Source organism: Pelecanus crispus, chromosome 7 (genome assembly GCF_030463565.1).
Source record: "Pelecanus crispus isolate bPelCri1 chromosome 7, bPelCri1.pri, whole genome shotgun sequence".
Taxonomy (NCBI): domain Eukaryota; kingdom Metazoa; phylum Chordata; class Aves; order Pelecaniformes; family Pelecanidae; genus Pelecanus; species Pelecanus crispus.
In genome coordinates this window covers 15,743,302-15,758,824 of record NC_134649.1, presented here as the reverse complement: position 1 = coordinate 15,758,824, position 15,523 = coordinate 15,743,302, and the positions used below count along the sequence as shown (strand labels likewise).

Below are 15,523 nucleotides of genomic sequence, written 5' to 3'. Positions count from 1 at the left end.
TCAATAGCATTAATGTGTAAGTTCTACAAATAGCATCACGCACTTCTGTTCTTTCCACCTGAGCAGTTCATCTATCTGAGTGGCCATTGTCTCTTGAGAAACACTTAAGTGGTCGGTATCATGTGCTGGAGAGTTTCTCAATATTTGCTGCATTCTGGTTACATGAAACCCAATTCTGTGCTACTGTTTCAGTGCAGGGAGTAATTTCAGTTCGGGGGTGTTATCTTCCATTCTTTCAGCTTCTTTATTATACAGTTGCAGTCCAGTGTTGGGCTAGTGTCAGCTGTGATGAAACCAGCAAGCTTTAACATGTAGGTTGTTGGAATTTCTTTTGCCTCTTAAGAAAGCTCATTCAGAAAATCACCTAATGACACAAAGTGTGTGAGTAGAAAGTGTGGCATTTAGGGGAACAAGTCACCTGAACTTGTGTTTGAACGAGCTTCGGGACTTCATTTCAGCGGTGAATGAAGTGGGTGTGTGTTGTGTTGCGTTTCTTTTTTGTTTGTTTGTTTCTCTCTCTCTTTTTTTTTTTAATTAGAGTGAAGGACTGCTGCTGTATTTAAACAAACAAACAAGTGAGGCATGAGCTTCTTAAGTTTTACTTTTTCATACCTTAATAGCCAAATATATGTAAACACGTTTAGGTACACAAATTTTTTTTTGCGTGCATGCAGCATAGTACTCAATCTGTGTATGGTGCAGGAGGCACCAGCAGTGTTTCTCTAACATTTGATCAGTGTGTGACAGCAAATAATCATTTGTTTTTTGAGCCTGTGGATATTTCCCTCCATGGTAAATGAGGGAACCCATACCGGAACTGAACTCTGATTTCTCTCTGCATAGATAACTTTATTGCATAGAACTGTGTCTTTTATGCCATCAAAGATATTAATACTCAAAAGTAACTATGCAAACACATGTTCCTAACACGTAAGTTGCAGGAATTTATAAAAGTAAATACAATTTCTAGCTATTGTTTTCTTCTTCTCTAAGCAGTGTTCAGTGTCTTGCAAGTTAAAAAGAGTGAGAGCATCAGGTTCTTGGAGTAACGTTAATTGTTTTCTTTTGGCTATAAATCTGGGAACAAAATGATTAAATAGACTGGAGAAGAGGGGGGAAACTCAAATAAAAAGGCACTTACATTTATTGCGTTTTGCAGGGTTGTTTTTGGGAACAACGTATGTCTCTTGAGACTTTGTTTCTTATCCATTTTATAGAGCTCTGGCCTCTTAACAGCACTGCTTTAATGACTTTTTCTTGGGGTTCTGAGTTGGTATCAGCACTTGCCATGAAAACAAGCCTGTTACAAAGAGGTCAGGTTTCACAAGACAGCAATAGACTTGTAAAAACAGATTTTACTGGAACAAATGAAGTCAGAATTAAGAAGAAACCAGAGATTTGCGTGAAGAAACAAGATACAGAAGGAGCAAGTATTGAGCTAAACTGATAAACAATGTATAAAGTTAGATGAGAGATAAGTGGGGATTTTTTTGTTTCTAAAACCACAGTTAGTAACATTAATGAGTTTTTCTGAAGGTTTTGTGCAGTTCTCCATAGTTCTGACTTTTGCTATCTTTAAAGATTAATTTTCTGAGGAAATGTGGTGTTCCTGCTCAGGTGGAAAAATGTTCTTTAAATATCAGCTTCAATTAACAACTTGCATTGGATTTTCTAAATAGTATAGCTGAATCTGTTCTTGCTTGCTATCATCGTGACATATTGAGTTCTGTGAAATACTAATTTTCCTCAGTTTCTTTTGTAGTTCTTGAGAGTCTCACTTCTGTCTTTAATCTTCAGCTGTAATGTACCGGATGCGTGGAAATAAATCATTCTTTTTATATATATAAATGAAAACCAGATATTGTGTTTCTGTTGTCTCACTCTGTCCCTTTAAATAATCGTACAACCATAAGAAAATTCTGGGTGTGATTTTATAGTTCCTATGGAGATGAAACTTTTAAAGGTATGTAAGAGCTTTGCTTCGATAAGACTGTGTAATTACCTTTTTGCTTTGTTAAAATGGTCCGTCCTTATGCCACTGGCTCTGTGGTGCAGCTGTGCTGCATGATGGCTCTGAAACTTGTGTTATGTTGATTTGTGTTCTTATTATGTATGCCTTTATTGCATTCCTAGAGACTTTATTTTGAAAGCTAAGCAGATTTGCCTAGTTTGCTACATCATACTTTCAGTAAACAAATGAAAAACGCAAAGCACTACATTTTCTGTTAAAATCTGTTAAGAACAGCACTAGGGAAATAATATTCTGACTCCAGGTGAACATACATTTTCTGTGTAGGGAGGAATTAGAATGGAGAAGGAGGGAAGGGAGGAAGCAAGACAAGCCTGGATGCTTCCCCCCCGCCCCCCATGGTGGAAAACTACAGAAGAGTCGGATTGCATCAAATTCAGCAGAAAGCAAATCCAGAAAGTTTAGAGTTATGGGAACAACCTGGTGTACGCGCAAGTTATTTGACTTGCACTGAGTCTTTCTGTTCTGTGAAACTGAACTTCTGTAGGTAGGCAAAGAACTATTAAGTGTCTCTTTGGTTTTGTGTTTTTGGTTTGGGTTTGTTTTTTTTTTTCTTTCTGATGATTCCTTATCAATCAAAAGAAAATCTGTTTAAGGAAAGAACTGTTTTTATGTCTCCCCCCAACAGGCTTTAAATGTAAGACTTCTGTTGTAACATCTTTATGCAAGATGTGGGGCTTTTTTGGTTGGTTGGTTTTGGTACTGGTACTGCTCAAAAGTGAAAGAAAGAACAAAAAAGTGGAACATAGGGAACTGGGTTAAATTCTGCTGGTGAGAAGGCTAGTTCTATCTGTGGTGAAGGTGGGTAGGGAACAGACTGCAGAGTGTGCTGGGGCTGCAGGGACCTGCTGCCAAAAGCATGGGACTGGTCGTAAAAATGGAGCATCTCTGCTTGTGTCCTGGGAGTCTAAATCACATTTGAGGTGCCAGACCTAGTTTCCAAGGGCCACGGTGTTTGCATCATGTGGCCACAACTGCTTTCGGGTGATATTGCTGTACAAGGAGGTTCGGTTGTCTTGTCAGTCACAATCTTTGGGAGGTCTGTTCACAAAGTTGCAATGCTTTAACTCAGCTGGTATGATTAGGAACGCTCATTCCTGCAGTGCTGATGCAACTACAGGAATGCAGTGCAAAAAAAGGATTTATTCTGACCTGGGAAGTGAAATAGGTATACTAGTAATAGGAATCTGTAAGTTATGTAGTTAGGCCCAGTTAGGAGTTCATGTGTGCATGGAGCAGAAAGCAACCAGGTCATGTCACATTTCCTTCATACTCCAATATTAATCTATGATGCTATGCCGTAGTATTAAAATGACAGGGGGTGGACAACATTTGTTAGAATGCTTGGTGTGCATCAGTACTGTATGTGTCCTCTATGCAGAAGGGTATTTTTGAGAACATGTTAGAGTGAATAGGATGAAAAACTATTTCAGTTAATAAGCAAGTAAAATAGAGGAATTCTTTCAACACAAAACTTGAATGTTGAGATGGGTAATTTACTAATATTGGTTTGTCTATTGAAATAATGTTTCTGTATAATTTATACAAGAGTCGAAATTTATTTGAAACCTGATTTAAAAAAAAAAAAAAAAATCAGTACCACTGAGTTTATGCAGAGATTGTTCCCTGTGCAGTTACAGGGGGTGGAAATATGGGTGGAATTATTTGTGTTGCAAGTTATCCAAAAGGAGTTGCCTCTGAAGAGTTGTTTTTCCTGTTAATTATGTTGTAAGTAGCAGTAAATAGAGCAATTAATTACAGGGTTTTGTATTCCTTTCCCTTTGGCTTTTATTTTCTGAGCAAAGAAATTCAACTACTGATCAATTTCTTAGGTACCTGTCTGCTAGCTGGAAGGTATTTATTGATCTGCCACTTCAGTTGGCTTGATTTTGTGAACTCCTTAAGTTGTAAATGCTCGAAATTATATTGATGCTCTGTGCATCAGACATCCGCTCAGACTGTTGGTATGAAAGTGTTCTTACATGATTAAACTTATGTTGATATCTCTTTTGGTTTTGATTTCTTTTTCTTATCAAACATGAACTTGTGCAACTCTCCAAATGCTTTTACCAAAGTGAGTATTATTAAAGGACTAAAATATGACTGTTAGGAACCAAATGTTGTTTTGGAAATTTTCTATTGCAGTCAATTTTTTTTTTTTTTTTTTTTTAAGTATAGTGGGGTCAGTCCCAAACTAGTTGAATTGACTTGAACTTCAGTAGTTTCATAATTGATATGCTTTCCAGCTGAATGCCAGTCAATTTGTATGCTTAATTCTATTTGAGAGTGTCATTTTCATTGAAACATTTTTTTACCAAATTAGGTTAAAGCAAAGTTATTTTAAGTAAAGCTTCAACCAATGAAACCACGCTATCGAGTGAAGTTGACAAGGTAATTAGACCTATCTTTCTTTGTGTGTAGAAAAGAGGACTATCTGAAGTATTTCTGGGTATTTTTGCAAGTTGATCTATGATCTGAAGTTTGGTTTAGCCAGGAATTTTTCCTCACTGTAGTCCTTTAAATTTGATGTTCTCTTATTTTTAGCCATTTCTACATTTGAAGTCCAGCCACTTTCAACTGAGGTCCAAGAAGGTGGAGTAGCTCGATTTGCCTGTAAAATAACAGCAAACCCTCCTGCCATTGTGACATGGGAAGTGAATCGAACAACTTTACCTTTAGTCATGGACAGGTATGTAGAATTACACGTTTTAGAATGTCATTTATTTTCTGTGATAATTCTGAGTCTGCTACAAGAAGAAAACCTGAATATGTGCTATGCCATTACATAAAAAAGGTTCTATGTGTATAGTACGTCAACTATTAAAATAGCTAGTAATAGTTATGTTGTTAATGAATTTTAAATAGGGTGTTACGAGGGCAGACCAGAGTCACCTGCTATTGTGTACACAGTAATCATTAATCTATGGATTGTCACTGGAGAATTTTGCAAGTCATCCTCAGGAATGAGAATTGCTGTGGGATACAGAATAGATGGCCTTTGGCTGGGGGGGGGTGGTTTGAACTAGCGAGATTGCTTTCACAGAAGGATTGATGCCAAACCTGTTTTTCTTTAGAGGGCCAATAAAGAATTATATGTACAGAAAATTGAGTTAAAACACCTCATGCTAAGGAAATTCTGCGCTGGGGGACTTCTCTTGAATTGATTAACCTGAAGCATACAGCCTGCTCCCTACTAGATTCTTTGCCTGTCCAGATTGTATCTGTTGAACCTACTCCCATCCTTCTCAACATGTAACTTTTGTTTTGTCTAAGATACCTAGTGTGCAAAGGAAGGTAAAAAGAGAAACATAAAAATTGAAAGCGTAGGTGAGTTTCTGGGAACTGTATACCAGTTATGCCAGTTTATCAGAAATTGCTGCCAAAAATCAGCCAACCTGAACAGTATGAATGTAGTAGCTGGGTAAAGAAGGTTGGGGTGGTTGTTTCTGAGGGTGAGAAAGATCTGCTTGTTGAAAGTAAATTCCTCTGCTCTCATATTGGTGCTGGGGGGAATCTCACCTGTAGTTCAGAAATGCGGGGAGGTGAGTCATGTATGGAGAATGTTTGAGTCTTCAGCCTGCTGTTCCCAGGTTAGTGTAGCAATGGCTGTTTGTAAATCGAGTAGTTAATTCCATTATGGTGTTCACTGGCTGAGCTGATCATTTATGTACGTTTCTTTTTTTGTTTCTGTGACAGGATAACCACTCTACCTACAGGAGTTCTTCAGATCTATGGTGTTGAACAGAGGGATGCTGGGAATTATCGATGTGTTGCCACAACAGTAGCCAATAGACGTAAAAGCACTGAGGCAGTGCTGAGTGTTATTCCAGGTACTCTACATGTGAAATTTTTTTTCAATGGCATTATATTATTTTTTACATTATAGCAAAAACACTTACATGCATTGAAGTGCTGTAACTGTCCTCTGAACCGCTTGCCCAAATAATAATTTTGCTTGCTTGTATCTTGTGGCTAAAATATTATTCAGTGTAAACTTCCACAATTACTGAAATAAGGCTTTGGTGTAAATTTAATTTTAAGCATCCTTAAAAAAAAAAGTCATATTTTATTTCATATTTAATTTAGGTTTTGTTTAATTGTTCTCACTTTCTTTGATTGTGTTTTCTTTTTTTTTCCCCTCCAAAGCCTCAGACTTGAAGCTTTTTCACAAGCCATCTATAATAGCTGGTCCTCAAAACATTACGGCATCTCTTCATCAGACTGTCATACTGGAGTGTGTAGCCACAGGGAATCCAAAGCCAATCATCTCATGGAGCCGGTTAGGTAGGTCTTAAAATTACAGCATATGACCTTCAGCCTGTGGAGAGGAAGTGAAACTGGAAAGAAAGGATTTCAGCAATTAGATTACTGTTCTGAGGCTTCATGTAGTAGGTAATGATTAGTAGGTTAGGGCGGGATAAGTGGAACAGTTGCATACTTCCATACTGCTGTTAAGAAGCCCTGAGGTTTTCTGAGGCTTTGGACTCCCCGCTTCTGCTGTCAATCCCGCACTGCCCCCAGTGCAGTGTGGGCAAAGTGCTGCGTAGGGTGGTGACCTCCAGGGATCTGTGACTTGGGGTAGAATCAGAGGTGAGTTAGGGCAGGTTGGAGTGGTTGCATCCTATGAAACAGTCCTGTAAATGTCTCTTCTTCTTAGAAGCAGTATGTGAATGTGATTTGGACCTTGTGTTAATGGGCCATAGTCCTATGGATAGGTATAGTCGAACCCCGAGTAGTCTGCCTAGAAAGGGAGAAGAGAGGGAATGCAGTAAGAATAACAACATTCATCAGCACATCACATTTTCCATGAAAACTACCTCTCTTTTTATTCTGACATGTACCTAAGTGTGGAAGTCAGGTACCTCTGCAAGCATGAGAAGTTTTCCTACATTTTTATTTCTAAAAGTGGGAGAAATAAACATACATGTCCTGTTTGATTCAGTGGCTCTTACAGACAAACAAGTAAGAAAAGTTACCTAACAGTCATAGAGCATAGAAGAAAATACATGGTAATCAAATACACTCATTTTATCTCCAGCATAATTCAGAAGGAGATTGATGACCCCTGTTTGTAAAGATGATGTGGAGGTTGGTAGTGATGAACTGAATCATAGTGCAACGCAATTGGTGAGGCTAACTGGGAAAATGGCATTAGTTTTTTAGCTGTGATGGTGAAGTTCAGATATAAACCACTTACCAAGTGGTGAGACCCAACAATCTGAATGGTCAGATAACTAGAGTGAAGAGCAAAGCAAATGCAAAATGGAAACCTCTGAAAGCTCATCTGTGATTTTCAATTTTCCTTTGCATCTTTTGACTTTTAAACTCTGATCTGTGCCATTACTGCCTAGACAACCCTACTCAGGTAAGTTATTCAGATACGTTGAATGGCCTTGTAACCACACTTCTCCCACTCTCTCAAATAGACCATAAGTCCATTGACGTCTTCAATACCCGTGTCCTTGGAAATGGAAACCTCATGATCTCTGATGTAAAGGTGCAGCATGCAGGCGTGTATGTCTGTCGAGCCACTATTCCAGGCACAAGAAACTTCACGGTAGCAATGGCAACTCTCACTGTGCTGGGTGAGCCTGCTTTGACTTCCACAGTGTGTTTTAACAACTTATGTGTCTGTATTGAGCTGTGCTATGTACTGGGCTGAATTTTTATCTCAAACATAGCATGCCAAGGGCTGTAGGGAGACTGCAGAGATGAGACAGATGACAGAACTGTGACTGCCTTCTTCTGTCTGTTGACTTAGATGAGAAGTGTCAGATACTCAGTGTTTGAGTTATAAACTAGCAGTTTGTTTGCACTTGGAGATACCCAGGTGCAATGTTTGCTCTGGGAAGACAGGCTTTCAACACAGAAAAGAATCCCGTAACAAAATAGAAATATGTAATATATATGTATGCTTTGTGAGCAGCATAGCATAGACTGGAGTTTGATTTGTTTGTATTCATAAATGGGTGAACAAAAATGTGTAGAAATGTTGCTATCTGTGCAGATAGTATGTATCTTCAAACAAATGCACTTTGTTTATGTGGAACGTGCTTTCTGCATGGGTATATGTGTATTTGAGTGGCCTGAGGAGAGAGGTTTGTGTGTGGAAAATTCAGTATTATTCTGACTGTCCTTGCATTTGTGGGGGCTTGATTATTTTTATTTTTTTCCCCTTGTTACTTATCTGTAGCTCCACCTTCATTTGTGGAATGGCCAGAAAGTTTAACAAGGCCTAGAGCTGGTACTGCTCGTTTTGCTTGTCAGGCAGAAGGAAATCCTGCCCCCAAAATTTCATGGTTAAAAAATGGAAGGAGAATACACTCCAATGGTAGAATAAAAACGTACAACAGGTAAGACTACAATTGCTGTATGAGAGCTGTGCTAGTGATATGCTACCAAAGGATGAAATTCCAGTAACTAAATATAGCCAAGCAAGATATAACTCAAGTAAACATGAAATTGGACCTTAAATGTAGTTATGGGCATTTCCTTTGCGGAAGGAATGCAGATTGGTCAATACCTAAAATCCTCAGCAAAGCTTTTGTGATCACTACCTTACCTGGGGGGGAAACTGAAGTGATTTCACAGCAGAGTTGCTCCAGATTAACAATAGCATAGCAGAGACCAGAATCTTGCTAGTTGTTTGAGGCTCCATTTCACTACTTCTGTATAGTGAGCAGCTCATATTAAAGAGTTGGTTAAGAAATGACAACTCTTAAGGTTGTGCTTTTTGCAGGAAGGGAATAGATTTAGAGGTTTGTTTTCACTGTGCCTGGCTTTGCAGGCATAAACATAAACATGGCAGGTTTTGAGGAACACTTCAAGTTGCTAAATTTCACAGCTACGCATCCATTTCTAATAGAAGAGTTGGTGGCACATTAAGTCAAATATACTAAACTCACGAAGCAGAGGCAAACATAACTGTTGTTGCATTATGTAGAGCTAAGTTCATCCATGATGTGAGCTTTTTTACCCCTTTTTCTTCCTTTGGATTCAGTAAATTGGTGATCAACCAGATCATTCCTGAAGACGATGCCATTTATCAGTGCATGGCTGAGAATAGCCAGGGATCTATTCTCTCCAGGGCCAGGCTTACTGTAGTTATGTCAGAAGACAGACCCAGTGCACCTTACAATGTCCATGCTGAAACGATGTCAAGCTCAGCAATCCTGCTAGCATGGGAGAGGCCGCTGTATAATTCGGACAAAGTGATTGCATACTCCGTGCATTACATGAAAGCAGAAGGTAAGCAGTTTGATTTATATACTATTTAACCACTTGTATGTGGTAAGAACTTGAATGTCCTTGCAAAGACTGTCAAATTTCAATGGTTCATAACCAGGGCTGCAACAGAGCATACCAGCATATAAATGCATATTGTAATCAACAGGCATGCTTGGGGAAAAATGCTTTTGCCTCATCTCTCATTTGTGGGACTGAGTGTTCCGACTCACCCTTGTCTGATTGCTCCAGTGAGCAGATTTTGAAGTTAGGAACGCGCTTTAAAATCTGGGGCCTCCATACTACTATCTGGGTTTCCTTCTATCCTCAGCAGGAGCTTCTGCTTACTCTCTTCTGTGTGTGTGCTTGGCAGGGAAGGAGAGAGCACACAAAGAATCCTGGAGGCTTATGGAGTTGAACTTTTCCCCAGAGACAGCTTGTTTGTTTAGATCCCCAAATTCCAGTGACTCTACTGGCTTTCTTACATTTTGGAGTAGAATAATTGATACATTATTGGCTTAACTGTCTTCTCTTAGAACGAATATTGTCTGAATGGTAAAATCCGCTCTCCTTTCACCCATTGGTCTCCTATAATGAGAAAAGTATACTCAAACTCTAAAATATGCTGACATAGCCATATCCTAGTCTCTGAAATGATGTATAAATTCCTACATAATAGGGAATGGATAGAGTAAAAATGAGTAACTAGGCATTTTAAAACCCCTTAATATTATGTAATTGCTTTAAGTTAAGATAATCTTTAAGGTGATAGAAAACAGGCATTTTTCATAAGCAGGAGAAGTGTTTGCCAAATGACTTGGAAATTTGTTAGGTGTGTGGCTTAAGCTAAGCTGTGATGCAGCTCTGTTTGCTACAAGTGATTCTGCCCCCCCCTCCCTGCCCCCATTTCTATTCAGTAAGTGGTTTATTCAAGGACAGGACTGCAGATGCTCAGCTCTGTGTGGAATACCAGACTGCCATCTGCTCAGCAGAGGACAGGAAGAACAGCTTAATTACTCTAATGCTGATGCAGGAATAGCTGCCTTTGCTTTTGCAAGTGGGATATTTCAGGACACAAGAGAATTTTGTCTGAAGGAAGGAAGGAAAGAGTTTTAAAAGATAATGAGGACAAGAGGTGTGGGAAATTACCCCCTACACTTTCAGTCACTGAGGTATTGTGCTCACAGCCCCCTCTTAAAGCTAATATGAATAAAGTCACACTAGATAAGTTATCTGGGTAATTGTATGTCCGGTGCCAGTGTAGAGAGCAGAGACTGCTTTCTTTTCTTCAAAGACGACTGGAAAACTGTCCTTAGGGAAGTGTGTATTTGTGCAGGAAACACACTTGCGCGGTAGCGAAAGGAGGTATCTTCTAAAATGTGTTTTCTGCAAAATCATTTTGCAATCCCTGCTTCATTTGCTTGCTTATCCAAAGGTTATATCTTTTGAAATGAGACTGTAGCTTGTCTTGGTTTAAAAAAGAAAACAAACTCCAAACAAAAGCAAGCAAGCAACCAAAAAACTCTAATTTATTTGTACTTGCTTTCTCAAATACCCGTTTTTTTCATCTTTCCAGACCATCTTGTGGTATTTACTTTATTTAATATAGTGCTGCTGTGCATTCTTTCACATTAGTAAAGAAATCCACACAGGGCGAGTGGGGAGGGCTGTGTTAAGAGGAGTAATTGCAGTGGTGGGAATCAAAATGAAGGTGATCTGCATGCATTTTTTCCTTTGGTAACATGATTGGGTAGTACCAGATCATCTGCATCAGGACATAAAAACACCTTCTTCTTGTTTTGTAGAAAAAATGTTGAGCTTCAAAGGCTAGTGGGCTGCACTTCTGTAAAAATAATTGCTTTCTAAGTGATAGTCTGTAAACCTTTCTGAGGATGTTGCCTACATATCAGAGGGATTATTAAAAACCTAGAAAATGCCTCTGTGAGAAAGTATCACATCAGCCATCTCTCTAATGTAAATTTAGAAGCAACTATATTTAAACATTAAAGAAGATCTTTTGATGACATTCACACCATACCAGGCCATAGAGGTGCCAACGTAGACTGTTGACATTATCAACACCTTATTTACTCTGTAAGAGTTCTGGATAATTATGTACTAATGTAAATAGTTTGTATGAATATATTGCTTTCATTATTCCTTTCAGCCTGTCTTTCCCCAGTCCGTGCTCACACCCCGTTTCAGACCCTAATGAAGATTAAAAATGATCTCAGATGTATCTGACTTAACTAGAGCATATCTTACTTGCTTAAAGCTTCTCATGTGTGACTTTTTACTTTATACGTTTATGTTCATACATTGCTCTCTTGTTCTAGTTAGGAACCACATTGTGCAGTGTGAGTAAAGAACATTTTATTGCAAAAGAATAACAGTGCTTGCTAAGTCTCTTAAGTTGTACTGATGCTTATGATTCCACAAACTTCAAACAGAAAGGAAAACTGGATAATACATTCTCATATGCAGTTCTGCAGAGGTTTTTTTCTGTAGACTTCACAATGTGGTAGGTGCTTTGAATACAAAAGATACCATCACTCATTGTTTAATTTCACAACTCGAGTATTCTGATGTTTCACTGTAAAAACAGGTTCAGGTCCTCTTCCCTATTAAAAAAAAAAAGTTAGTGTTTTAATCAAGTTAGTTGAAGAAACTAGCAGGTGGGGTTTTTGTTTTTTGTTTCTTTAAGCAGAAGATTTTACATTCAAATCGGGGTCACAGTAGCAAGAAGAATAAGGGTCTGATGAACGTGCATGTTGGAGTGTGTTAATTCCTTGTTAGTGATTTAGAAAAGGCACAAAGGGAACACTGATTGTGGTGGAAGGCAAGCCTTGTTCTCTATTATGGCTGTTTCATTAGGGCCTCTGCATGAGGCCTAGCAATCCATTCAATGAGAGAACAAGTCCTTTTAATTTGAGCTCAAGGATCTTGTTTAGCAGGTCAGAAATCGTGCCTTGCAATTCCTAATTAACAAGCCATTAGCTAGTCTGTTGTGGGATGCTCGTAATCTTGTCTAATTAAAATGCTATCAAGTTAATTCATAAATGTGGGAAAACTTAATGGTGGAATTTGCCTTTCGTTTTGTTTATAAATTCAGTTGTGAAGAAGAGGAGCTGGCTCTTACAGAGTTTTGATTAAGTTGACATGCACTTGGTGTGAATTGTTCGTTAACACAGCAGCTTTCACCACACTTATTCCACTTTATAGCCTTCCTGCACAGGAATAAAGCCCAACAAAGACAAGGACTGCTGCATGCATTGCTATGCATATTTTAATGTGAATTGCTGAGAATTCTTTTTCTTTTTCTTTTTTTTTTTTAACAACTCACCAAGGAGCCAAACATTTTTGAGGCTCATTCTGATCTGTTCTTATTGGCCTTTTTCCAAATTAAAGAAAAAAACGTGTCAATCAAATTAATAGAATTCTCAGGGCTAAAATGAGATCCTTTTGCTGAATAAATTCTTTCTGTTTGTTTCTTTTGGGGAGGGGTGTTTGTTTTGTTTTTGATGGAGTGGAGCCCTCGCATTCCTTGCAGTCTGCTATAGAAAGGCTCTGTAAATAGGTTTTGAAAAAAACCTTCCTGACTCTAAACAAATAGATTTAGAAGCTTGGTATGAATGATAAGGCTATTAGAGCTTGTCTGTTGTGTTACTGTACATTGGGCACAGTTTGTTGTGACTAATTCTAAATAGGGTTTAGAATTGCATTCAGCATCCCTTATTCAGGAAAATCCTGAAACACCATAATCTACACCACAGCAAGACACAGTTACTCCTGTGTATTAAATAGCTTTTACTTAGCAGGGTTGAAAACATAGAGGTAGGCTGGGGAAGAACATGAAATAACTTTGTAAGATCTTAACGCCAAGATACTGTGATATTTAGGGATTGTCAGGAATTTTTGTTTGTCTAACCCTTGTTTTATGCCAGGTTTAAATAATGAAGAATACCAAGTGGTCATTGGAAATGATACAACCCATTACATTATTGATGACTTGGAACCAGCCAGCAACTACACCTTCTATATTGTAGCTTATATGCCTCTGGGAGCCAGTCAGATGTCAGATCATGTGACTCAGCACACCCTTGAAGATGGTAAGACAAATACCACTGATCTAGGTGAACATTTTTATTTGCACTGAATAAAAATGTGCAATCCAGTGCTAACAGCTCTTGAGGATCCCGAATTTCCATTGATGTCAGTGAGACTTCTGGATACGTGCAATGTAAGGCTGAGCCAGCTAATGAAATGAATGAGAATAAAATAACATTCTGTCAGGGCAACATTGTATATTACATGGTGTCTTTTTCTACGTTGAAAGACATTTCATTAAATCATATAAATAACTATTGTAGATCTTTAAGAACTCCCTCAGGGTTGAGAATTTGATGATAGCCTAGGATTTAGTCTCTATGACTCTCTCTGCATCTGAAATGTGAATCAAACTGCACACCCACTGCATCTTTTTCAAGTTTTGAAGGAAAATTTAGAATAAAAATTTGCTATGCCAAAAAAAATTAACATGTTTTTGGTGGGTTTTTTTGTCTATGTGCTTGTTAGTAGAATCAGAATTTCATAAAAGACCCTACTAACTCACTTCTGTGCAGTGATTTAACTAATCTGAACATCATGACAACAACAAACTGTTTAGTATAGTTCATTAGAGCTGATTAATAAATTCTGACAGGGTTAAGCTTTGGCAGCATGCAACATTGCCGGTTCCAGTTGTCTGCCTGTCTCTTTGCCAAGAGTTACTGCCCTTGTTACATGGTTGGCAGTAGAGAACATGCACTGAGTACAGGTTGTTGTCTAGGCTGTCAGTTTAAGCTGCTGCATCTAACCTTGACAGTCAGTTTGTCAGAACAGTAAGATGCTGATTGCCTTTGATTACTGCTGGCAGCAATAAGAGAAGAAAATGTTGAGGGCCTTACAGAAAGGAGCTTGCTAAGGCTATATGGCATACAGAAGGTGAGAAGTATGAGCAGTGTCAAGTTATCCTTAAAATAAACAAGAATCTATGAAACTTCCTGGATTATTTACTCTTACATTACTGGCACCTCATCATAGGCTAAGGTGTCAGATGAGAATTTTCCATCTTTCTTTTCCCTGAGCTCAAAAGCTTTGTCTCTTCCTTTTTAGTTCCCTTGAGAGCTCCTGAAATTAGTTTGACAAGCAGGAGTCCTACAGATATTCTCATCTCTTGGCTGCCAATTCCTGCAAAATACAGGAGAGGTCAGGTGGTCCTGTACCGTCTGTCTTTCCGCCTCAGCACAGAGACCAAAATCCAAGTCTTGGAGCTTCCAGGGACTTCAGATGAGTATCTTCTTGAAGGCCTGAGGCCTGACAGTGTCTATTTGGTTCGTATCACTGCTGCAACAAGGATTGGCTGGGGAGAGGCATCTTTGTGGACTTCCCACCGGACTCCCAAAGCTACAAGTGTGAAAGGTAATTCTTAACATTCCCAGCAGCCTAGAGATGGGGTCAACTGCAGACCTCATCCGAAGGCTATAAATTTTTCTGACAGGTAGTGCAAGGATGTGAAATAGGTTTAGTCATTACATATTCTTCTTCTGGTGATCTAGAAAATACTGTTCTACCCATGATTCTGTGCATAATCTGCAAAAACTTCTGATTCCTTTAATAAATTAAATGCAGTTAATGCATAGTTTCAGGATCAAAAGTTGAAGAGGAACTAATCTGTCTTATGAAAGGCCTTATATGTGACAGGAGAAGGAAAAGCTGATATATTATTTTGGTGTCAATCTTTGATTATTTCCACATGTTGATGTTCACATATTTGACATGGTGGCAGGAAACTTTTAATTCATGTTTGTGAGCTGCTCAAATGTTTTAGCTTGTAGGCTCATTTCCAATGATAACACGGTTTTCTTCTGTTCAATATAATTTGAATAAAAAAATCCAACACCACCAAACCCCATTGTTGTTCAGCATAAAATACCTTTCTGCAGATTGGGACATTACACATTAGCAGTGTGTACAGGCACTGAAAAGATCTGAGTTGATGCATGTATGTCTATATTACAAACAAAATGCACATATGTTTTGAATATGAAAATTGACTTGATATTTGAAGTCTAATTTAAGTTGTTATACTGGAGCTTTGGATTACATTAAATTATTTAATAATGTCATGCAGAAGAACATTCAACTTTGCATGAATGGCTTGAAAAAGATGTGATTTGAATTTTTAATTCTATTTCTTAGCTGTAATCCACATCCATCCACTTCAGATTT

The 15,523-nt window shown here is 38.4% G+C and overlaps 1 protein-coding gene across 1 annotated transcript in view; it reads left to right on the top strand.

The window, feature by feature from the left end:
* The window catches only part of PRTG (protogenin), an 89,750-nt gene that overhangs the window by 33,981 nt on the left and 40,246 nt on the right, over positions 1 to 15,523 (top strand). Inside the window, 8 exon segments of the mRNA XM_075714507.1 lie at positions 4,574 to 4,718; positions 5,726 to 5,859; positions 6,176 to 6,313; positions 7,456 to 7,614; positions 8,223 to 8,382; positions 9,030 to 9,277; positions 13,198 to 13,362; positions 14,408 to 14,713. Of these exon segments, the coding sequence (XP_075570622.1) occupies positions 4,574 to 4,718; positions 5,726 to 5,859; positions 6,176 to 6,313; positions 7,456 to 7,614; positions 8,223 to 8,382; positions 9,030 to 9,277; positions 13,198 to 13,362; positions 14,408 to 14,713 (1,455 nt within the window).